The 26,377-nt window shown below is 42.8% G+C and overlaps 2 protein-coding genes across 4 annotated transcripts in view; one reads left to right on the top strand and one right to left on the bottom strand.

Annotated features, from left to right (window-relative positions):
* Window positions 1-14,539, bottom strand: part of ADK (adenosine kinase) — a 266,402-nt gene extending 251,863 nt beyond the window's left edge. For all 3 annotated transcript variants that reach the window (XM_088474985.1, XM_088474983.1, XM_088474986.1), the window contains exon 1: window positions 14,315-14,539. In XM_088474985.1, coding sequence (XP_088331111.1) covers window positions 14,315-14,376 — 62 coding nt within the window. In that variant the 5' untranslated portion in view covers window positions 14,377-14,539. The remainder of the gene's footprint in view (window positions 1-14,314) is intronic.
* A 389-nt stretch (window positions 14,540-14,928) lies between these two features.
* The window catches only part of AP3M1 (adaptor related protein complex 3 subunit mu 1), a 30,170-nt gene continuing 18,721 nt past the window's right edge, over window positions 14,929-26,377 (top strand). Inside the window, exons 1-3 of the mRNA XM_088475013.1 lie at window positions 14,929-15,078; window positions 22,492-22,767; window positions 24,279-24,450. Coding sequence (XP_088331139.1) covers window positions 22,495-22,767; window positions 24,279-24,450 — 445 coding nt within the window. The 5' untranslated portion in view covers window positions 14,929-15,078; window positions 22,492-22,494. The remainder of the gene's footprint in view (window positions 15,079-22,491; window positions 22,768-24,278; window positions 24,451-26,377) is intronic.

Raw genomic sequence — 26,377 nt, 5'->3', positions numbered from 1 at the left:
GGGTTACAGCACCCTTTAACGGTCAAGCCAGCCGGCCCTTTACTTATGACACAGGCGCACGCTTGGCACTACTTTGTTGATGCACGTGCGGCTACTGCGCACACAATTCACAAACACAGAAAATATATTATTTTTTTAGCACTTGGGGGGAGCACCCCTGATGGACAGAGCACCCCCTGGACAACACTACAGCACTCCTTTAGGACTGGGACACTGCACAGGACTTTGGAGTGGACACAGCCCCTATGGAGAACTGACTGCACAACACAGTCCAGCCAGCCCCTATGGACTTTGAAGTAGTGGACACAGCCCCTATTAACAACAGCAGCACAGCACAACACAGCCAGCCCCTATGGAATTTGAAGTAGTGGACAACAGCAGCACTACACTACACTACACTACACAGCCCTAACTCCCACCCTCCCTCTTCACTGTCCACAGCCGAGTGAGAAAATGGCGCCGACGCGGGTACCTTATATAGGATCCAAAACCCGCGAGACTCGGAAGGCGGGATGATGACGTTTTGCCTCGATTTCAGATCCGAGTCAGGCGGGAAAAGTCGAGCCTGACTCGGATCGGACTCGGATCGGGGGGGCTCGGGGGGGTTCGGATTTCAGAAATCCGAACCCGCTCACCCCTAGTATGCATATAGAAATACATAGCTATATCTCTCAAGGTCTAAGCACTATCCAGGCAGTTTATCTTGACTCATGAAGTTGCAATATACATGTCAATCCAACACATTGCTCACCAAGACAAATACTACATCATATCATGCTTCTGCGGAACTTGACTCCGCCCAAGTTATGCAACGGAACCCAACTTAAAGTCACTGCTCTACCCAATTGATCCACAGATTCTAACGGGATCTGGCATAAGTGATACTGTGTTTATTCCACATATACCCTTTATCCCCAACAATTTTCCTTTTCAATTCAGCAGTTTCTGTTCTGCTGCGCTGTGACGATCAACAAGTCGCAGGGTCAGGGCTGCAGGCATAGATCTCAGGACCAGCTGCTTATCCCATGGGCAGCTTTACGTGGCTTGCTCACGAGTTAGTAGCCTCAAGCATCTTTTTGTGCCAATCTCTGAAGGAAAAACTGCATATATTGTTTACAAAGACATTTTGTGATCAATGTCTACAATATAAAATATACAATATTAGATGCCACTACTGTCTTTTTAAAATTAGTTCCACTGAGCAATAAAAGACATCCACGCGAGCAGAGCTACGGGCAAACGCTAGTGTGTAATAAATGTTATGTTCGTAAAATATATTTGTGTTTTGTTATGTAATTAGACAAGCATAAATATAGAGTATAATTACAGTGTATTCTTCATTATATGTAATTTGTGTAACCTGTAAATAAAGATTAAGAAATAGAGTAGAACTTATCCTGTCTGGATGTACATTGGAATTGTTTTAAAGTGTATGAAAAATGCACTCATTTGTCAGCTAGATGTATTAATAATCCACAGTGTCAATGAGCAGGATAATATCTCTCTGTAAAGCATATCTATTCCTTGTCTAGATATATGACCTTAGATATACTGTATATCTATTTAGCCCTGAAAACACAATTGTCTATCACATGCATATCTAAAAGTGTTTATATAAAATTACATTATTGAGCAGAGTAGAATTCATAATTACAACTAATTATAAACCAATCCATTTAGAATCATGACTATATATATATATCATACAAACTCGGCACTCACATGCTTTTCACCCTGGGTGTGGTCCTGTCTCTTTAAGGCAGGACCCAGTTTCATGTTTAAAATGTATGCAGCTTGAGCCAAAGGTGGCAGATCAAGTTCATTTATCTGAGAATCAGTGTAGGGACTGGCCAGATGGAAATGACCGTGAAGCGGTGGTCAGCTTAACAAATTATTGCAATATTTTGGAACCAACATTCCCTATGTTCAAAGGAGTTGCAGTTTGGAAAGCATGTGAGTGCCGAGTTTGTATGATATTTTTTATGTAGATTGTGTGGTCACATGCCAAGGGCACCCCAGATGGTTGAGTGCCGTGGATTAAGCCTGTCTCATACACATACATACATATATATATATATATATATATATATATATATATATATACATACATACATACATAGTCATGATTACAAATGGATTGGTTTATAATACACATACATACTGTATACACACAATCATCTCAAAATACTTTTCCTAGAGCTTGCAGAGTGACAGCTTTGACCACAGTGGCAAGTGGTAGAGTTACCAGGTGTAAGATTATTTTCTCCGTCATTGCACTGGACAAGTTGCAAACACACCTATAGAGGTGAGAATTTTTTAGGATATCCTTGTATTGAAAAACAGTCCAATCTGTGGACAATCATTGGTGATTATATCATCCTACTTCAATAGTGTACTGAGCATTGAACAAACCCTGATAAAGTCTCAGACGAAGAATAAAACACATAGGCCCTGGATGGAAAACTCTTAAGGTGCGTACATACTGGGCGATTAGGAAAGATAGTACGATTACGACATTATAACCGTACAGTTGTTCCTGTTGCCCTGTAGTGCCTAAACTGAACGATCAGTCATTCAGAGTAGGCACCCTGCTTCATTCCTGAAAATGGGCAATCTGTCATTATTGGCAGATTGACCAACATGTTCAGGCGATGATAGATGTCGGAAACGACCAGCGAAAGCGCGCATCGCTGGTCATTTCCGACATTATAGTGCACGATTACTGGGCGATTGCACAATTACGATGTCGTAATCGTGCAATCGCTTAGTAAAATCGCCCGGTGTGTACGCACCATTACACCTCGAGAGTGGGTCTGCAACTAACTGATGTAATATGTATTGTGAAAAGTGCGTTTTATATAAATACATTTAAAAAAATATATTTCTGAATTGTAGTATTGGGTTTACAGCCCTATGGTATTATCTACTGAATTTTGGGTATAGTACCATTGATATTCAGGTTTGTTGGGTTAGGTTTATAACTTCCAGACACTTGATGTAGCTTAGAACAATTTAATCCTTGACAGTTACCAGAAAATCTTCAGTTAATCAGCTAGGAAAGGGAGAATTCTAGTTTTATTTTTATGCGCCCTCTAGTGGTTAGTTTTTGGAGATACCCAATGTTGTGGAATTTGATTATCTGACTTTATTATTTTTTGTCCCAGACACTCAGGACTACAAAAAAAAAAATAAAGCACACAAAAATCAGTTGAAAAAAATAAAATAAATAAAATTAAAAAACAGAATATATGCAGGGCTGTTAAAATAAAAGTATTGCTTTACCATACTTTCAGCCATTTTGGACAGCCCGTTCACCAGACAACACCTCATGAGACTTTCAGTTGTGGGTTTATTTTAATAGCCAGGTGTATCGGGAAGGGTGCCATACCCTGTCAGATCTGAAAAACAGCATAAGATGTCACGTACTGGCAATTCCACTTGACATGTTATGTTCTACTATAGGGAATTAGGTTCTTCAAATTGAAATGGCTGCAATGGAGTACACAACTGTAGCACTATCCAAGTAATTTGCATTGCCGCCTGGTGATAAAGGGGTCCACTCATCATTACTTAATTTCTACGAAAGCAGGTGAAAATTTTAATTTTCACCTACTGTTGTAGAAATTAAGGATCGGGGCCATTATAAAGGTAATGCAGGATATATCACTGATATCTCCATCTTACCTTTCACCCGCGATCTGTCCCACTGCCCCATACACTAGTACAGTGTTGGCTAACCTTGACACTCCAGCTGTTGTGGAACTATATATCCCAGCATGCCCTGCCACAGTTTTAGCATGCCCTAATAGCAAAACTGTAGCAGTGCATGCTGGGTTATGTAGTTCCACAACAGCTGGAGTGTCAAGGTTAGCCAACACTGCACTAGTAGGAGGACCTAAATTCATCAAGCTCTAAAAATATTTTAGTACTTGACTTCGGCAGAATTCGCCATGCTCAGATGGTGTTTGCTCCTGCACTCCAGGAGTCCCGGGTGGCAAAGAGGGTTGCTTTTGGATGCCTCCGCCCCTGTCCGGTTCCTTCTGCCAGAAGCCGGGGCTTTGTGCCCCTGTGTGGAGTCAAATTCACCCAAGTGCACTAGCACTGCCGAGTCAGACTTGGCAGTGCCAAGATTCACTGCTCCAAAAGGAGCAGTGAAGGGGATTGTGGAGACAGCTGACTTCAGATGAGGTGTCTCTGCACTAGAGCAATGTTGAACTGCTCCAGTGAATATGTATCCACCGATGCTACTCGCAGCGTGTTGGATACTTAATTATCAGGGGACCCCCGATAATTAACATGATGAATGGACCCCAAAATTTGTAACTAATATACATTTTTTCTTTTTAATCAAAATGTCTAGTGCAGTGGTTCCAAACTGTGCGCCGTGGCACCCTGGGGTGCCTAGGGAAACACTTGCAGGGGTTCCTCAGGTTGGTGGTCTAGCACCAAATCAAATAATTTATGGTCAATGTAATGTAAATATGTGGACAAACAGAAGCACAAATGTGTCCTCCACCACATAACTGCCCCAAGGATGACAGGTAAGCACAGTTCACGTCATGTTACTACTTTACTACATTTTTTCTGAATTTCTCAATAGCAAACTTTTGGCTTAGGGGTGCAGAGAAAACAATGCTGATACCCTATGGCGCCGTGGTTCAAAAAAGTTTGGGAACCACTGGTCTAGCGCATACTGTAAAAGTAACAATTTGCACTGTAACTAAAACTACAAACGAAAGAAGTATCTTGTATGCAAAGTAAGTTTTGCAGCAATTTATTAGACTCTAAGGCTGGGTACACATTTAACGATGTGTACCCAGTCGACCGATCGTGCGATGGAACCCGGCAGGGTCGCAGCATCAGCAAGTGCATACACACTTGCCGATGTCGAGAGTGACAGCACGGCAGCGGGGGCCATACTGCATACGGCGGGAGCGCGCATCATCAGTGACAGAGCATACACACTAGAGGATGTACCCTATAAGTCGTCTGATCGTAGTGTGTACCGGCCATAAGATAAACCTGTTGAGCAGTCACAACATTTTGGGAGCAATCCAATTAGCCATGAGGGATGCGAATCAGGTGCGTTTTGCCATTGCCACGTCGTTCAAGCACCGCAACTCGCTCCCCTTGCGGCTTGCTTTCAGGCTGTACTCGCTCAATTTTGTACGCAGCCCTATGGGGTTGCGCACAGTTTTGAGCGAGTTCAGGCTGCCATCATGTGCGGCCTTTGTCGCGATGACTCGCACCCGCGAGTGCATCGCGTATAACTGGTTTGACCCCTGTGTGTGATTTTATAAATATATATATATATTTATTCTGTAAATCTACATACAGTCTGTACAAGACAAAACACACAAATATGAAGTCTATGGACGATGAGAGAATGAAGTGCGTTACTACCAGAGACAATGGAGGCGCCCCCCTCCAGGCGCCGACCCTGAAGTGGCACCTCCTTCATTTCTCCAGTGTCTGCCCAGTTCTGAGTTTGGGCAGCGCTGCGCTCTTCCGAGTGGCTTAAATGTGGCCTGGTCCGTGACCTCCGAAGACACGGCAGCGCCAGCCACATGTCACAGTCTCGCTGGCACAGTGCTCTGTCACTCTCTCTGCAGTAACTGAGGCTGCAGTCACCCGAAGCTGAGGGACTGAGCTCCTCCCTCCCCTCTGCTACTGACAGGTCAGGTAAGTCTCCTGTTCGGAGCTGGAGAAATAATGTGTTTTATTTCTTTTCCATGGGGGCTAATGTGCGAGATGGCGTTAGCTAACGGGGCCAAGCTACAGAATGCACACATTTCCAGAGCTTGGTAAATTCTGCAAGGAAGCAGTCCCCATACAAACCTATGGAGGCTGCTTCTGCAAGCGAAAACGGATATCTACTGCGTACTCCCCTCCCTAGATACATTCAGGGGATACTGTAAATTTGTGGATATCCCCCAAAAACATGTTTTCCAGGGATATTCCACTAATTTGCTATAGTGAATAGGCCCAACAGAAACATTCACATTCTATTTGCACGTGTATATATAGATATATATGCACTATATTTATTTTCCCTGGGGGTGGGAGAGGCCAACTCTAACTTGCCTTTGGACGACTGGAATGAACTTGCACCACTGGAGAGAATATCTGTATAACTACATGGTGTAATGCCAATTTTTCCTTAACACATTAGTGCATGGTTTAATGTCACACGATACGTACCCTTTGATAATTTGCAGGCTCACGAGTTGCCAGCTATGAAAGCTAGGTCTAAAATAAAGCACTGCACATAGGGTCTGCAGAAGTGTAACCTTCAACGGCAGCAGCCTGACAGCATTAGCAACTATTACAAATACTTCTAAAACCAATTCCAAATGCTTTATACACAAATTAACAGAATGGGAAAATATAATATTATGGCCCAATACTGCTAGAGCTTAATAATGATTTAAAAAAAGAAAAAGGCATTCTAGCACAGAGATATCCACTTCACCCCTCGGTATGATGAAAAGTTAGTATTTTATCTAGGTACACAAACTTTACTACCTGCAATATCCCAAAAAATAAATAAATAAAATCAAGAAAAAAAAATATCAGTAACCTTCAGATAGCTGGCATTGATGTAGCTCTGACCTGAAAGAACAATAAGCAGTCTACAAGTGGCATTTAAATAATCATTTACAGTAGCCTCCAATTCCCAAAGGACTACATATGTTCACACAGGTATAAACCCTCATTGTGATAGTTACAGCTCCCCTAGCATTCGTTTAAGCCGCATACACACTTAACGAGATCACTCATGGATCATATCGTTAAGTGTTTCCCCTCCACTGCCGGGCTCAATGTCGTTAACGACATCGTTCAGTGACAGCACCCTTCCTCATCCCCGTACTTGCAGAATCTGACTAAATCGTCAGGTTGTCCTACAAGTACGGACAATGAAAGACATCGTTAACGATTAGCGGGAGCGCACATAGTTAACGATGTCTTGCATACACACTGGACGATATTGAACACGATGAACGATAACGATAGTTATCGTTCATAACGTCCAACTTATTGTGTAGTGTGTATGTTGCTTCACACAGGAAGTCTCTTTGATTTTTAGCCATTAACTGTACAAAAGAATATGGTTGTCAAAGCAACACAGTCACCTGTGCCCTGTGCTAAGAGCAAACATTTTTATAAACGTCACACGCCCTATAAAGTGTACAACAAAATCTATGCCTAAATACAGATACTGCCACTGGACCCATCAACATCCACAGAAACATTCATGAGTGGGCATTATAAACCAGAAACATCATTATCTGAATATATTTTCTGCATATACATGAATATACCTGGGGTTCCCAATACAGATCTATATTCTTATTTCTCCCCATCTTTGTGTGTCAGAACAGGGGTTCAGCCTATTATAGAAGCAATGCAATTTCACTTTGCATTCACTGTGGAAGACCTGTGAATGGTGTTTTATTGGGACATACCATATGTAGATTTCTATACAGAAAATGTTAGGAATTTTTAACTGTCAGTAAAATGTTCTGATTACATAAAGGACACTGGAGCTGCTGGCATTAAGTGAGCAGAGTGAGTAACTGTCAGTATAATGTTCTGATTACATAAAGGACACTGGAGCTGCTGGCGTTATGTGAGCGGAGTGAGTAACTGTCAGTACAATGTTCTGATTACATAAAGGACACTGGAGCTGCTGGCGTTATGTGAGCGGAGTGAGTAACTGTCAGTAAAATGTTCTGATTACATAAAGGACACTGGAGCTGCTGGCATTAAGTGAGCAGAGTGAGTAACTGTCAGTATAATGTTCTGATTACATAAAGGACACTGGAGCTGCTGGCGTTATGTGAGCGGAGTGAGTAACTGTCAGTACAATGTTCTGATTACATAAAGGACACTGGAGCTGCTGGCGTTATGTGAGCGGAGTGAGTAACTGTCAGTACAATGTTCTGATTACATAAAGGACACTGGAGCTGCTGGCGTTATGTGAGCGGAGTGAGTAACTGTCAGTAAAATGTTCTGATTACATAAAGGACACTGGAGCTGCTGGCATTAAGTGAGCAGAGTGAGTAACTGTCAGTATAATGTTCTGATTACATAAAGGACACTGGAGCTGCTGGCGTTATGTGAGCGGAGTGAGTAACTGTCAGTACAATGTTCTGATTACATAAAGGACACTGGAGCTGCTGGCGTTATGTGAGCGGAGTGAGTAACTGTCAGTAAAATGTTCTGATTACATAAAGGACACTGGAGCTGCTGGCATTAAGTGAGCGGAGTGAGTAACTGTCAGTATAATGTTCTGATTACATAAAGGACACTGGAGCTGCTGGCGTTATGTGAGCGGAGTGAGTAACTGTCAGTACAATGTTCTGATTACATAAAGGACACTGGAGCTGCTGGCATTAAGTGAGCGGAGTGAGTAACTTTCAGTACAATGTTCTGATTACATAAAGGACACTGGAGCTGCTGGCGTTAAGTGAGCGGAGTGAGTAACTGTCAGTACAATGTTCTGATTACATAAAGGACACTGGAGCTGCTGGCGTTATGTGAGCGGAGTGAGTAACTGTCAGTACAATGTTCTGATTACATAAAGGACACTGGAGCTGCTGGCGTTATGTGAGCGGAGTGAGTAACTGTCAGTACAATGTTCTGATTACATAAAGGACACTGGAGCTGCTGGCGTTAAGTGAGCGGAGTGAGTAACTTTCAAAAAGTTGCACTGATATTCAGTCTCAACCCCCTCAACACCCCAATCAGTTTTTATAACTAACAAAGCCCCAAAGAAGAAGGAGCATAAGAGGGAGTTTAGGAGAGAGTTATCTTCACAGAACTCTCAACACACACACACCAAACAAGGAGTGCAAGTGTGGGCATCCAGTGTCCCCACTGGAATTAGAGAAAAAAAGCAGCCCAAAGGTAGGACATCATAAACAAATAGTACTCACAAACCGCTCTATCCAGACAAGTGACAAACTCGCAGCATACCGTTGTCCCCATACAATGTATGGGGATATTGCAGCTGTGCATTTTCTCTATCTAGTCTGCATAAGATACCACCACCTGAAGATGGCATTATCCTGCTTACCTCTATGGGGCAGCCTGGCCGCAGAGGGATCTCACAATCCCTCCTCAGTGGGCTGGCACTGATCACACCACCTATCTCAACTACTTCACATTGCACATACAGAGTCACATTTTGTGATAAATTGGCCCCAAATTCAGCCTAACACACACATTTTGAGATTGTTCCAAGAACCAACAAACTTTACTGCAAAATCTTATACTACATTCACATACGGCTCTTTTGAATATTCAAGTATGCACTAAAACTAACAAAAGGTCTATTTAAGATATCCCTTGCCAGTGAAAAGGTAGCCTATAGGTTATAACTGCTAATGCCATATTAAGATTTACTTCACAGAGACATTTTGACCATTCATATCAGTCCCTGCCCCAGTGGAGCTTACAATCTATGGGCCGGATTCAGAAATTTACACAAAGCTGATATTTACGCAGGTCGAGCGATTGTTCGCCATTGCGCTTGTGTATAACCCGCACTGTCCGTGTACAGAAATCGCATCACGATTACGGACACACTGAGTAATCCATCGCAAAATGAGCAACAGGTTGTCAGCGTTTGGGGTTGGCAAGAAAAAAGCTTCATGGGTGCGCATAAATTAGTCACACAACATGAGAGTCCTCAGCATATCAGGAGAGCTGCCGCTCGATGTGTGGCGATGTTACCGATATTTAAGAAGGTAAGCAATGTTGTACGCAGATAAAGAAACCAGCAGTGGGCGTCCCTATGCTCGGATAATCTTTGGGACCATTAGCATATTTTCGCTGCTGGGTTCCGTACGAAATCGCAGCTGCGATTGCATTACCGTCCATCTCAGAATCAGGCCCTATATTCCCTACCAAATCTACACGCACACAAATACACACTAGGGTTAATTTTTGTCAGGAGCCAATTAACCTACCAATACATTTTTTTATTGTGGGAGTAAACCAGATTACCCAGAGGAAACCCAGGCAACTCCTGTGGTACGAATCGAACCCAAGACCTCAGTGCTGTGAGGCAGTAATGCTAACCATTACAACATCCGTGCTGCCCGATGCTGTTATCATGGTTCCCAGCTTTTTAGCGCTGGACAACATGAATTTCAGAGCAAAGCACAATGATAGCAACCGCTATTCCCCGATTTAACCGCTTCCCATCGGAATAAACATCTCGGTGGATTGAATAGCTCCGGGAGCTCCCTCCCGCCACTATTCAACTCCTGGTGAATTGAATCGCCCCCATAACTAGAACCCTAATACCAGCCATGCATTATTTTCCACTATCCTGTACACAAAAATACAATTTTCCTCCACAAAAATATAAATGTCTAGATACAGGCTCACTTGTATTGCTATATTGTCAATAATCATTTTTTTTGTTATATAGCAGTTTACATAGGTTACTGTAGAACTGACCTGTTGGGTACCAATACTCATCATTTTTTGTTTGTGTAAGCTAGCCAGTTTAGTATGCCAAGCACTGAATCGAAACAATGTGTGAAACGCACTGTTTCCTGACTGCCTGAGAAACCATGCTCACAGCAATCAGTGCTCATGGTTTGCCAAGCATTCTGCAAACTGTGTATACAAACATCTCATTACTACAGAGATTGGGGATCTCTATTATGACAATGCTCAAGCTGGGGTATCTGCAGCTTAATTTCAGGGTACCAATAGCTAATGGTACGAATTGAATTCAATTGTTTCAGCCCCCCCTTCACGCCCGACGGCGCTATTCAATTGTTGCTCCTGCTGGACGCATTCAGCTGCCGGCGCCGGCATTTCAGCTCGCACCCACAGGGGGGTGCGAGCTGAAATGCGCAAAAAGTGACCCATTTGGGCGCCCAAACGGCATTTTGCCATCGCGCCCAGCACTTTGGCCGTTTATGTGGCTAAATCCAACCTCTATGGACGCGATTAGCGTGATAATCAGCAACAATTGAACAGCGCCCCGCGATCTCTCATCACTTTAGATGGGAAATCAGGTGCACTAAACAATTGAATACCGCCTAATTAGTCTATAACACAACATGATTAATAAAAAAACATTTATTCCAAATGAAAAATATATCTCATACACTAATACAAGATATTCTATACATTATAGGAGATAGATACAGTAGACAACTAATAAGCAGGGGAGTCGAGATAGGGGTAAGTGGGTACTCTTTGCCCAGGTCTGTTGGAGGGCATCCTGCTATCCCCCCCAGGTATTTCGGGTGGGAAGAGGACCGACTGCAGTCAGTCCTCTCTCTTCCTGCGTGATGTGTGTGTGTGTGTGGTGAGGGGGGGGGGGGTGCGATCACACACACACTCACTCCGCCAGACACAGACGTCCCCCTGTACGGATGCGAATATATTATATTTTTTGTTTTATGTAAGGAGGGGATTTGGCCACACCTTCCCAAGTTGGCCACACCCCCTCCCAGTACCAGGGTGCAGAAGAGCTGTCAGCGGCCATGCTAATATTTCTACATCATTCTTAATATATTCTAAGGCTCCTCACATATGCACTCGTACTATCACGGTTTGACGTTGTACTGTGGATAAGAAGAGTAGTTGAACTTTGAGTTTCTGCAATAGCTTTGTGAAAAGAACTCTATGTTTAGAGATCACAATAATTATAAAATGGAATTACTTTATATAATGACTACAGTAACTTCTTTGGGTTATATTTTCCTCTTTAACGCAGTGTGCGTATTCCTCTGGGCTCAATAGCACGCTCGCTATAATTTCTTGGTAATTAGTTGATATGGATTCAAAGTCACAAAGGACTATTTAGGTTCTTGATCTCTACAACCCAGGTGTAATCCCTCTATTGCAGCTCCCTTAGGAAGTAGCGTCACCGAACATTAAAGCAAGAATATAACAGCCATGCATTTCCTTTGCCTGCACACATTGAAAAAAGCATACCAAGTTATTTTATCTGCATGGTAGAGAAAATGTTACTAACTTTATTGGCGTTGAAGACACAATAATTCTGTTTACATTTAAATATAGATTTTTGAACTGTTGTATAGAAGAAAGTATCTCTGGCAACAGTACAATGAATAACTAGTTTGAGAATAAAAATGGATACAATAAATTGAATGCTGACATGTGGTTTGTTTAGAAGACATGTGAGCTGGAAGACAGTTCCAAAGAGGTTGGAGTCAATGTTGCAATGTCCTCCCATATAATTTTATTATGTTTCTGTAGAAAAGAAATGAGTAAGTATAAAACGAGGTTGAATGCCAATTGTTCATAAAGTTTACATGAAAAAATATAGTGCATTCTTGGAAAAAGTGCCTCAAGATATACTTTTTCAGAAATAAACCATGACGATAAAACAAAAAAGTGTTAACATGGCAGGCCGTTGTCCTGTATATTTAAATAGTATTACCTCCACCCTCTAGTACAATCAAAAACAACTACACTGATATCTTCAAGTTTTTAATGGCACTTCACTTCTCCTTGGGCAGGCCCCCCACTGCCATCCCATCTGCATGGCAGATCATGACAGTTGGGTACACACTATACGATGTATCGTATGATATATCGTGTCGACGCAGATCTGAATGATATTGTAAACAACGTATAGTGTGTACTCAGCTTGCATGTTCACGACGGTCATTCATCGCATCGCCCCATCTGCTGTGCTGCACAGCAAATGGAATGATGCACTGAACAGTCACATGGCACCGATGTACACCGGTCTGTGCAGTATGTAGGGTGCGCGTGATGTATCACTACATGGCATCGTATCGTTGGTTCACACATTTTATAGTGTGTACCCATCTTTACACTGCAAAGAGCAAGCTGAACCATCTCAAGGCAACGCACAATATGACCTAGGTGGTGTTCTCTTTGCATTGAGACATGGACGGCGGCATTGGTTTTCTACATATAATGCAACACCACTCTCCCTGCCCATTTGGGAGCCCAGTGGATATGTGTAATGACTGCCAATAACTATTACGAACATGTGCAACAGAAAATGGCCTTTTGTGATGCCAGGTGTATAATTTTGTACGAACGCTGGATTGTATAGGGGTAAGTACATGGGCCACAAGGGTGCAAAGATTTACACCATCCAATGAGACGAGATGAGCAGATATAGCACATTCAGGGGCCTATGTATTAAAGCTAAATCACCAACCAATCAGCTTATAACTTACATTTTATAGGCTGTGTTTGAAAAATGACAGTTAGGCATTGATTGGTTAATACTTTTTCTCTCACAATTGTACATCTCATCAAGCTTTGATACATAGGCCCCTAATTGCAAGATGCAAACCATGAGCACTTAGGATATATTTACAGGAGATTTCACAGGTGTAGGAGGCACATTTAGGCTGACAGCCCCCAAAACACAGAATGGAAACAACCCTTTTCTCCCTGTAAAAGGATTTCAAATTGGCAAGTTATCACAAGTGCAAGATTTTTTTTTGCCCCTCAACCATACACCAGATTTTCTTGGTTATGGAAAAAAGAAAAACATTATTATTATTGATAATATTATAATGAAGGAAGGAACGGCACTCCAGGACTCCTTTCTGAAAGGAGTGCATTCTCAATAAACAGCTACACATTCTGAACATAATAAGCACATTGATGATTCGATGCATCATCTTCAGGGCAATGTACAGGTACAAAATGACACAAACTAGAGACCGTCTCTAGGGGGTTATATGTAATTCGGAACTAGATACCCAGGCCATCAAAATGCTGGTTCAGTACTTATAGAAACAATATTATGTTTTACATATACTGCAAATTGTTGCAGAATTATATGTAACACTTTTAAGTTGCAAATGCAATAGAAAAGCATAAAGGAATATAATCAGTTTCCATTTATATTCTATGTAGCTATTGAAGAGAACTGAGTGACAGGATACAGTGTGGCAATCAAGTTCTTGCAGCTTTCAGAGTCAGCCACATGGTGCAGATGTGCTAAACACAACCCCATTAACATTAAAGAGAACCAATAATATCTGCCATTTACAATCCATCAGTAATAATCTCAAAATAAACAGGATAACACAAGACCTTTGCAAATGACAGTGACAAATAAGGACCATGAACACAATAATACAGACGGGTATATACTACAAAGGCTACAAGGAAAGGGGAAAGGGGTGTGTGCACCACCACAGTATAGCCAGCAGGCCACCGTCCACCACTTCTTATACACCACTGTCTACAAACGTGCAGAGACAACAGCATGCTTTCTGCTGGTCCAGGAGGAGCATGCATGATGGGGGGATGGATGCAGCGTTACCTCAGTGCCTTCTCCTCCAGCTTCTGCTTCTTGGGCTGGGGCTCTTCTGCTGCTACCTTCATGTTGCCCGACTTGGAATCTCTGTACTGTCTTGCTGTAGCGGTGCCTCTCACTAGGACGATCACACTCCCTGCAGTCTATGCCTCTCTATACCTCCTCCTGCTGCCGCTGCCTGTCTCTGTTCTGTCCTTGCCGCTCTCTCTCTCCTGCCCCCTCCCCCGTCCTCCAGCTCTCCCCCTCACTGCACAGTGCACAGTCTCTAGCGCTGGCCCCGCCCACTCACAGGCCAGACCCCACCCATTAACAGGCCGTGCCCTTCCCGGGCATGGTCACCTAACAACCACCTGGGAGCCTGTCCCGGCGTTTAGTAGACATCAATGGTGCCTGTTTTTTTTTTTTTCTTCAAATAATAACAGCGACCGGTATGTTCTTTATTATAACGCAAGGTTTTTGCAACTGCAGTTTCCATGCGTTGGGTAATGGAGTTAATGCCAATAATCATGTAGAATTAAAAGCAAAAAGTGATTAATAGCACTAACTTACACTTTACATAAAACCCAATGCTCGCAGGCGCAGCCTCTGCATAACTAGCCCCCATTCCAATATCCCCCGTTCCATGACCAATATTGAGAAGTTTATTGCAGGCAGAACCGAGGTCCTCTGTCGGGCGGGGTCCTAGACGCCATCTTTGTTGGGGCAGAGAGCTGCTAGCTGGGTGATGTGTCAGTCTAGGACGACCTGCTGATTCCAATTGATTTACTTCGGTAATTTATTGTTTTTCTCTGACTGTGTGTAACTTTGTCCAGGGTCTATTAATATGGTGTGGTTGTATTCCTTGTGGTGGCTTGTTGTATGTTCTAGTAGGAAAAGTTTCTTATATTGTTAAACATGATATAATTCCATTACACTTTCCTGCCCAGACTGGGCAATACGCATACATATACTGGACGTTTTGAAAATGCTTCACGAGGCTGAAGTTAGCTTCTTATTCATTTTCCAGCTTCTCATTCAGAACATGTTATATTTAAACATTTTTATCATATAGAATCAATAAGCTTACATTGAATAAACAAAATATGGTTTCTATTATACAAATTTCAATTGTATTTTGCTTGGCCCACAAAGCTTTTGGGCATGAAATTGGGGGGTAAAGTGGGCACAGGGACCAGATTTTCTAAATTTTATTAAGTAGCTGTAGTTGTGCAAGGGATAAAGAACCTTGGGCAACTAATTTGACACTTGGAATCCACACAGGGGGGTCACTTCCATATGACCCACTTGCAATTGGCCTTGCCCAACAAGCTTTTGGGCATAAAATAGGGTGGTAAAGTGGGCACAGGGACCAGATTTTCTATATTTGAATAAGTAGCTGTAGTTGTGCAAGGGTTAACTAGCTTTGGGCAACAAATTTGACACTTGAAATACACAGAGGGGGGTCATTTACATATGACCCACTTGGCCTTGCCCAACAAGTTTTTGGGCATGAAATAGGGCATTAAAGTGGGCATAGGTGCCAATTAATAAATTTGAATAAAATATGGTGCCCATGCCCATTTTACCACCCTATTTAATGCCCAAAACCTTTTTGGGCAAGGCCAATTGTGTTTGAGTTATATGTACGTTAACCCTCTCTGTGGACTCCAAGTGTCACATTTGTTGCCCAAGGCTATTTAACCCTTGCACAACTACAGCTACTTATTCAAAATAGAAAATATGGTCCCTGTGCCCACTTTACCACTCAATTCCATGCCCAAAAGGTTGCTGGGCAAGGCCAATTGCAAATGGGTTATATGTAAGTTAACCCCCTCTGTGGATTCCAAGTGTAACATTTGTTGCCCAAGGCTATTTAACCCTTGCACAACTACAGCTACTTATTCAAATATAGAAAATCTGGTCCCTGTGTCCACTTTACCACCTATTTCATGCCTAAAACCTTGTTGGGCAAGGCCAATTTTATGTGGGTCATATGTAAGTGACCCCCCTGTGTGGACTCCAAGTGTCACATTCGTTGCCCAAGGCTATTCAACACTTGCACAACTACAGCTGCTTATTCAAATGTATAAATTAGTGATTGTGCCCACTTTAATGCCCTATTTCATGCCTAAAACCTTGTTGGGCAAGGCCAATTGCATGAAGGTTATATGGAAGTGACCCCCCCCCCCCTGTGTGACTTCCAAGTGTCAAATTTGTTGCCCAAGGCTCTTTAACCCTTGCACAACTACAGCTACTTAATCAAATCTAGAAAATCAGTGCCTGTGCACACTTTAATGCCCTATTTCATGCCCAAAACCTTGTTGGGCAAGACCAATTGCAAGTGGGTCATATATAAGTGACCCCCTCTGTGGATTCCAAGTGCCAAATTTGTTGCCCAAGGCTCTTTAACCCTTGCACAACTACAGCTACATATTCAAATATAGAAAATCAGTGCCTGTGCCCACTTTAATGCCCTATTTCATGCCCAAAACCTTGTTGGGCAAGACAAATTGCAAGTGGGTCATATGGAAGTGACCCCCCTGTGTGGATTCCAAGTGTCAAATTTGTTGCCCAAGGCTCTTTAACCCTTGCACAACTACAGCTACTTATTCAAATATAGAAAATCTGGTCCCTGTGCCCACTTTACCACCCTATTTCGTGCCCAAAAGCTTTGTGGGCCAAGCAAAATACAATTGAAATTTGTGTAATAGATACCATATTTTGTTTATTCAACTTAAGCTTATTGATTCTATATGATACATTTTTTTTAATATAACATGTTCTGAATGAGAAGATGGAAAATGAATAAGAAGCTGGAGCTCGAATAAGAAGCTAACTTCAGCCTCGTAAATGCTTCCCAGTTATTAATACAAGTATTTACCTACATAAATAACCACTTAACACATATTCATTCATGGATTAGCCTATCTAGACTCACTCTTTAACCACTAATATCAGTAAATTTAATCTGAATGATCTGTTTGTAAAACTAATATTCCTAGCAATTCGGACATCGGTTACTTTAAGGATAAAGTGATTTTTTTTTTTTTCACACATTAGTTACATGGCTGAAAAATGTAATGTAGATGGCTTTTATGTGTTTATCCGCTAACCACAGTCTTTGGGAACCCCTGTCAATGTCCCGAGTCGCTGCACAGTCTGCTGTCCATGTGTTTGGCCAAATAAGCCATGAATTATATTGTTGTCACCATTAAATTTTAACATACCACACTATCCTGGTTCTGGACAGTGGGGAAAATGTGACCTGTATACAAGCAAGGTAGAGAAAATAAATGCAGACCTGAAAATAAAGGCTATGCTGGGCCCTGCTAATAAGAGAGCTTGGTACTTGTGTACTTTATGGACTAATTGCAGAGAGAACCCAAGTGTCCTACACTCATTAATATTATCAATCATGGTAATGTCTAAATCCCCTTCACGGAGAGAACCCTGACGTCATCAGCCAGTGTCCAGCGTCATTCCCTACCATCCAAGTGGGCATAGAGGGGGAATATAACCTTGTAGCGAGCCTCCGAGCCCTAAGCGTGGCGAGCGGACAACTTCTTTAGGTGGGGACAACTTTCGGTACTTGCGTATGTAAAGTACACAAGTACCATTTAAAACATTCATTGGGTTCTCTCTGCGAGTCCGTAAAGTACACAAGTACCGAGAACATACACTCTTAACTGGTAGAGGACACTGCTGAAATCTCAGAAATGACTGTGGCTCAGAGTGGCGTTTGGGAAAGCTGTCAGGGTGTACTAGTGTTGGGTAGTATAGGTAGAAGTAGGGTAAGCTGTTCTAAAGAGATGGGATTTCATATATTTGAAGGCTGTAGGAGAGTCTGATTAGTGGTGATAGGGAATACCACAAGTGGATAATGGCATTGGTGCAGTTTTGTCAGTGGCAGTGAGAGGCAATATGCAGGTTAGAGGTAGCTCTCAGCTGACCGCCCGACACACTTGAAGCAGAGGCCGCGGGGAGGGGGCGCGTCGCGTCCTCCAGCCAGCGGTACCCGCGACCAGATGATGGTAGTTCAGTGTTTACCATCTGCAGATTAGTCGATCTGCAGGTATCTGTTAGGTGGGCTACACACAGCAAGATGGACAGACATATCTGCGCGTATATCGGGCATCGGCTGTGCAGCACAGCCAACGCGATATGTCTGTGAACGTTGTAGTTCACAGACCTATCTCTTGCACACGATATATTGGCTAATCAAACTAATCTGCCAATATATCTGCCAGTGTGTACCCCGACTAAAAGGTGATGAGATTTTCAAGATCAGATATGAGATGTACAAAGGGCTGGTGTTGTTGAGGGCTTTTGTGAGTAAGGATCAGTAATTTGCATTGTATTCTGGAGGACACAAGGAACCAAGGTAAGGACGTGAAGATGTGGAGCAACATGAGAGGAAGGACCGCTTTACTAGGTTTCATTTAATATCCATTAGAACGGGATGAAGTTATGAGACCAGCGGCTGCGTTGCCGCCTGTCTAAATCCTGACGGGGGAAGCCAGACAAGGGACTTGAGATAGGCGTCGAAATACCGACGCCTATCTTCATCCCGACGCCGGAATACAGAAGGACGCCAGCTTGAATGAAGTAAGTCCGGGGCGCCCTTACTGTTAGCTGTGGAGGGGGTAGGGTTAGGTTTAGGCAACGTAGCGGGGTTAGTTTTTGAGTGGGGGGTTAGGGTTCGGCACCCCTAGGGAGGAGGGTTAGGGTTCGGCACCACTGTGGGGGTTAGGGTTAGGCACTAAGGGGTTAGCGTTAGGCACGAAGGGGGAAGACTTAGGTTTAGGCACTAAATGGGAGGGTTAGTGTGCGAGGTGGGGAGCGTTTGTGTTAGGCTACAAAAAGGAAGGGTTAGGGGGAGGGTAAGTATACTTACCCAACCCCTGTTGGGATACCAACCATGACTCTGTCGGTATTGTGACAGGCGGCATCCCGACAGCCGGCATTACATACTGATTCCATTAGAACTGGGATAGAAGAATGACGACCGTGGCAGATAGGAGGAGATTACAGTAGTCAAAGCAGAGGTTGATGAGTAAATGAATTTGCAGCATCTTGGTTAAGATTAGGGTGAATGCTGACAAATACAATGTTTCTAATTTGGAGGTGGCAGGACCAGGAGAGAGTTTGGATGTGAGGAATAAAGCAGAAGACAGGGTGAAGTGTGGAACCAAGGCAGCAGCTGAGGGAGACTGAGGGAATTGTGCTGTTCTTGTTGATGAGCGGATGAGATCTGTTTTGAGTTCAAGGCAACTTTACACCATCCATATGGAGATTGCATAGTTGGTTAGATGCAGTTATATGGAAACTGGGAGGTCAGAGTAGGAGAATTAGTTTTGGCTGTTGTCAGCATATAACTAGTACTGGAGGCCACATAAGATCATTAGCTCTCTAAGAGAACGTGTACAAGATGGCATGGGTCTGAGTCACGTGGGAGTGGATGGGTGAATGTGCTCCAGTGGTTCAATAGATAATAAGGGATCCTGGAAAATAAATGCCACAAAGGTCAATGGAGTGGCAGGAGAATAAGGTGATCAATCATTTTCAAGTGTTATGTATATTATCACTTTAATACACTCATAAGTAAACTATGCGGACAAATTGGGATGTAGTCGGCATCCCGGCGCGCAGGATGCCGACTGTCTGACTACCGGCACTGAAATCCCGACAGGTCAGGATCCCGGCACCAGTATCCCGACCTCAGGCATCCCGAAGGTAAGTATCGGGGTGATAGAGGGAGGTTAAGTAGCGGGGTTAGGCATTAGGGAGAGGGGGTGTTGTGTTTAGGGTGCGGGGAGGTTAGGGTAGGGGTTAGAAAAACACTTACCTGTCTTCCCTATGGGTGTCAGGATTCTGGCTGTCGGGATGCCGCTGTCGATATTCTGACCAGCGGCATCCCGACAGCTGGGATTTCATACCCAACCCGACAAATTATATATTTGAAATTTCCATCCAACTTTGGAGTGAGTCTAAATTGCAAATGCAGATCAATATCTGATCACTTTCCAGTCTGCAAAAAATGTAGATGAATTATTACAGAGCAGAATGCTAACCAGAGTGAGCATTAGTAGAGTTCTTTGTGACTGCAGCGGCCTATTCAGCTCATGTGCAGAGTAAATGCAGTTTATTGATTATGTATTTTTGTTTCTGTAACTATTCAAAAAAAAAAATAATTACAATTATTGAAATTTGTGGGGGGCTGATTATAAACTTGCTATTGCCAGGAGTCATACGTGTCTCACTATAAACAATATAATTCCCAAAATGTAACTAAAGCATTTTATGATTTTCCTTGAGCTGCTGATCATGTTGCTTTCTATATTGATTAAAAATACTCATGAGTTCAGCTGTTATTCACAATAAATCTGCGATTAGTATCATATGAGTGGATTACTTTACGCCGCCAGCCAGTACAGGTTGCAGGGAGGTTACTCCATTCTTGAATAACCAGAGTTTGCATACATCACCACTCTTGTGACATAAAGTGATTTTCTCACTGTTAGTAACAGCCTGTTACTAGCGTATCCCATTGCATCATAGAAGGGTAACTCGATGCCATCACCAGGCTCCTACACTGGCTGCTAGAACCGCTTTCTCAACCAGACTCCTACCCTGGACACGCTTACTTTGTGGGTACGCTGCTGCATCACCTCCTGGTTGGCATTGGTTAATGCTGCGGGCAGAGGCCTTGAGGTTGGGCACGCTGGTCTTTTCCTCAGGACAGCCAGAGAATGGATAGTGGTGTGCTTTTGAAGGAGTGCTTATTAGTTTTCACATTAAACCCTTGCTCATTCTGGGATAACTAACACCTGACTTCCTATGCCAAAATGTCTCAAGCTAGATCCCAAAATGGCTATGTAGTACAACTCGTACATTAAAAATACAAGTGCTTCATTATTGATGCTGTTGTTACTAGACACTGTTTCTGTGCCGGCTAACTTTAATGGGTATTAGAAATGTTACTCTAGGCACAGTGACAACATCTTCCTTTGATGGCACCACAACATGAAAGTTCATGCAGTTTTGTCCATCTTAGCTGGTCGGGTCCCTGGTCACACAATGCACAATACATAATCACTTTTCTGTAAACTAATGCACAGGAAGAAGGATGCTGTGACAGTAGCAACCAATCCAACATTTACATGCATTTGGAAAATGACAAAATCTGAATGTTTGTAGAATCCTGTTTTCCATGCACCAGGTTTTCAAAATATTCCCCAATGTGGCACATTTTGTGTGGTCAACCACTATTACTTTCACGTATATGGCGATCCCTATTCTCAGCCATCAATGGGAACATTTATCAGGAGTCTTCAAAGTTCGAATTGGACATGCTGATAAGATATGGTTCTATAAGAGTCTCGTCTCTGTGTTCACGTAGACTGTGAATGAGGACTTTGATTGGCGTACCTGATGTCTACACTGTGGTGACTGACCTATAATGATAAGACCCTGATGATAAATGTGAAGGAGTTGAGCAGTTGTGTTTTATGTTGATTGATCTTTCTGAGTAACAAATTCTGAGGGATCAAAGTGTTTCCTGTTTGTATATTGTGCCTTTTTTTATTGTTTAAATTGTACATCAACTTTGTTTAAATGAATCAGTGCTTCCTAACTCCATTCCACAGGGACCACTAACAGTGAATGTTTTTCAGATCTCCAAGTTGATGAACAGGTGTTGTCATTACTGGCTGACACGTTTTAAAAGATCCACAGATGGTGCTAAACATTTCACAAGTGATAAAGCTCCCATAAATCTCCCGGCGGATTGAGCGATCCTGCGATCGGATCAATAACTCTTATCCGCAGGTCGGAAATGCCAACCAGCGGCCATCGATGTTCCGCGAACCGTCACAGATCGGTGAGATCCACCGTGTTAAATTTCAGAGATTTGTCAATCACAATCATAATTTGATCGTGATCGGCAAATCTGTGAGGTCCAACATGTTGGATTTCACCGATCCTGCGATGCCGGGTTGCAGGATCGCAACATTGCGGCAATCCGTCGCAGATGTATGGGGGCTTTTACTGAGGAGATCTGTAAACATGCATGGTTAGCTATCAGTGAGGACTGTAGTTTGGAAACGCTGCAATACATGAAGCATTTCTATCAAGTTTAATGGCACATTTATGCAGATATACCTGGCAGATATGTTAGCTGATACTGTTGTCTATAACTCTTGCAGAAGATGATCCACAGCCTCTTCCTTATAAATGGTTCGGGTGACATTTTCTTAGAGAAGCACTGGAAAAGCGTTGTGAGCCGCTCGGTCTGTGACTATTTCTTTGAGGCTCAGGAGAAAGCGGCAGATGTGGAAAATGTGCCTCCAGTCATCCCCACCCCTCATCATTACCTTATCAGCATCTATAGGGAAAAGATGTTCTTTGTGGCAGTTGTTCAGAGTGAGGTGACGCCACTGTTTGTAATAGAATTCCTGCACCGGGTTGCTGACACCTTTCAGGTGATTATTCAGGGGGGCTGGTCATACATGTAATATACACGCAAACAGTACTGCAAAATACACTCTGCAGTATAATGGTCAGCTAGAAAAAGGGTTTTCTGCCTGACTCGGTCCCTGGGCTTGTCACCACGTTATTATACAGTATATCAAGGGCAGCGGAATTACTGATCTCATTGTTAACATAATAAAATTGGTAGGAGCCTGGCTTTATATTATTTGTATTACAAAGACGTCCGGATTGAGGGCCTGATTCAGAGCCGGACGCTATTTGCGGACGGTCGTTCTGAAAAAGGGGCCAGATATTTAAATTAAGCGCTCGCTCTTTGTGGTCTGTTGACGCCTCTATGTCTGAACGAGCGAACGAAACATGCGCTCGCTATTTTGAAAAAACGCCCCCTGGCCGCTCGCATCATACGTCATCTCCGCTATTTATTAGATTAATCGAGTACATCGAAAGGCGTCTGAACTGCTCGCTATTCTTGTGGTAGCATTTTCCTACCGCAATCATACGAGCAGTTCAGGCTAAAGGACAACCAAGTGACGTGGCCGATTACGCTGCTTTGTTAATTATGCACTCCCTTAAAACGCCCGTTTTGACCGTTTGGCACGCCTGCGTTCGGATCTCCACTCCCCATTTTCAAGCACCTTCCCCTGTTACCACCAACAAACGCCTCATCCTGTCACTCAAATTAGCAGGCATTCGCTAAATTGCGAGCACACGATTTCCGACCGCACTGACTGGTTCGCGCATGCGTATTACAACGCATGCGCAGATGTGCGAACATCGCTCGGAGCGAACGAGCGGCCGCTTACGAGCGGCTCTGAATCAGGCCCTGAGTGTGCTAAAAAAAAAAAGTAAAAACCCTTAAAACAATACACAAAAACATGATTTCTGGGTCTGTCAACGCTCATTCTGGTTGTGGGTTAAGTGTCTAGGTTAACACATAGCCAATGTGTTTTTCTAGCCATCATCAGCAACATACCTGCTGTATAACTGATGAGGGCCTATTATTAGGCTTGTCAGATCATCCCTTTAATTCTACAGGTTCTGTGGCTGATTAAATCAAGGTGAAATGGAGACTTGAAGTCAGCCAGTCACAGAATCTGCATAATTCATATGTGGCCCGAATTAAAGGAATGATATGGCAAGCCTAGCTATTATTTGTATGAAACCAGTGCAGCAAATTTATCTGAGCGTGCAGCCAAAAGAAACAGAATTGCTTCTATAGATCAAGTATATAAAGATTTTTTTGGGGGGAAAAACCATTAAAATCACACTCGCATTTGGGGGACTTGTATTACAGCACATGAACCCTTTTGGCTGCTCCCCACAGCATCCAAAGGCTCATCACAGGGCTCAGGCAGCGAGCACCGCCTATGCTACATGTTTAGTCGAAAAGGATGATGTGCGGAGTACCATTAGCCTGCTGAAGAGGTTAATCCTTTCCTCAAAACGCGTAGCATAGGTGGTGCTCGCTCTCTGATATTTTACATGTTTGTGCTTTGTTTAGGATTATTTTGGAGAGAGCTCAGAGACCTGTCTGAAGGATAACGTGGTGATTGTCTACGAGCTGCTGGAAGAGATGTTGGATAATGGATTTCCTCTGGCGACAGAGTCCAATATCCTGAAGGAATTGATCAAGCCCCCAACAATACTAAGATCTGTAGTGAATTCCCTCACAGGTCTGTGACCCCTTCACTTGCTATTATTAAGGCACTTTTTATCTAAATATTTGGGCTGCTTTGTTGATTGCAGTGGAAGCACACACTGAGCGGAAAGGAGGATTTATCATTCATGATATTTCCATTTCTTGCTATTCTGACGGCAGCCCTTATTGCATTCACCTTTTGGTGAACTCAATGCAGGGTAATATTCCACAGTGTCTGCTTAACTGCTCATGTGTAAATAACCTAAGGAGACCTCTGATTAAATGAATTCTATCTAAATATATATACACATTAGTGGACAGGCAGTCGTTACAGTACTGCAGCATAAGTAGACCTAATAATAGCCTATATGAAAGTTACATTTCATTAATTTAAGGTTTATACTTAATGTGATTTTCATTCTTTAGGGAACTACGAGGTGTGGCTATTAAAGAACGAGACTGATGCTATAATTTGTTTAATTATATGAAGAACATTTTAACTCCATTCCCCTTCGGCATCCACACACCGCTGCATTCTTATTTTCCATTGGTCAAAGCCGAGCTGTAGCTCTTTATCTGTCAGCTGTCTCGTTTTCTTCCTTACCTCAGTAAAGCTTCCTACACTATACAATTATTCGGCTAATTTGCGGATGATCGGCCTGATTTATTGTATATTGTGTATGAACCATACAATCAGCATTGTACCTATGAAACGGTTAGAAAACATCCACAAACGCACTCCTTCGATTATCTGATCTGACGGTCAAGAGCGAAAATCTCAGCCTTACTTTCCCAATATCGACCAGTGTGTGCATTCTCAATAATCTGCCCATATTTCCTATGTTCTCCTGTCATTATGTCATCCTCTTTGTGGGAGGACATACACAAAATCAGTGTGATGTGGTGACAAATCAGTAGCTTCTGAGAAAAAATTGCATAATGTGTAGCATAGATATCGGGACTTTCAATTTTCCGAAAAATCGTCCCGATCAAAAAAATCTGACAGCGTAGCTAGCTTAACTGATGCAAAACGGGTTCCCTGGACTACAGATTTGACTTTAGGGAAAAGAAAGAAGTCGGACGGATCTAGGTCTGGCGAGTATGGACGGTGTTCTAGCACTGCAATCTGTTTCTCGGCCAAAAACTGCTTCACAGAGAGAGCTGTGTTGGTGCGTTGTCCTGATGGAAGATGAAACCATTTTTCCACAACTTCTGATTCTTTCCAGCAAAGTGACCAGAACTTTTTTGTAGTAATGTTGATTCACTGTTGCGCCATCAGCTACCCAGTCTTCCAAAATAACACCCTTGTTATCAATGAAAATAATTAACATGGCTTTGAATTTTAATTTGCTTTGACGTGCTTTCTTCATTCTTCGTAATGATGGTGTTTTCCAGTTCATGGGCTGGTGTTTTGTCTCAGTGATGAAACCTGGACCTTCCAGAGCAATCCTATCTAAAATATGTGAATCTACTTGAATTTGTTCCAAAATGTCTGTACAAATTCACAGTCGATTTTCTTTCTGCTTGGCAGTGAGAAGCTTTGGAACCATCTTAACACTAACTTTTGTCATGTTAGGCAAGTTTTGCATCAAGCGTTTCTTTGACAAAATGTTTTATTTTTTTTCCCCCACATCTTCATTTGTTTTTGATGTGCAAGGCTTTCCGGGATGTTCATCAACTTCGACATCTTTACGACCGTCACTAAATCTTTTGTGCCACTCAAACAAATGTGCACGTGACGTACAGTCTGCCCCATAAGACTTGGTTAGCATACGGAAAGTATGCGTAGTACGGTATTTTAAATAGGGCATTCTTTTGTTTGTTACTTTATGTATTGTTTTATGACTGGATTGTAAATTGACATTCCATGTGAGCTCTTGGCATGCAGCAAACCTGAGCTAAATTCCGGATATACAACTGTATACTTGGGCAATAAAGATAATTCTGAATGATTCGGTGGG

This window comes from Taudactylus pleione, unplaced genomic scaffold, assembly GCF_031769625.1.
Source record: "Taudactylus pleione unplaced genomic scaffold, aTauple2 ptg000157l, whole genome shotgun sequence".
Lineage (NCBI taxonomy): Eukaryota > Metazoa > Chordata > Amphibia > Anura > Myobatrachidae > Taudactylus > Taudactylus pleione.
The sequence above is the reverse complement of the archived record's forward strand: the minus strand, read 5'-3'. Positions and strand labels throughout refer to the sequence as shown.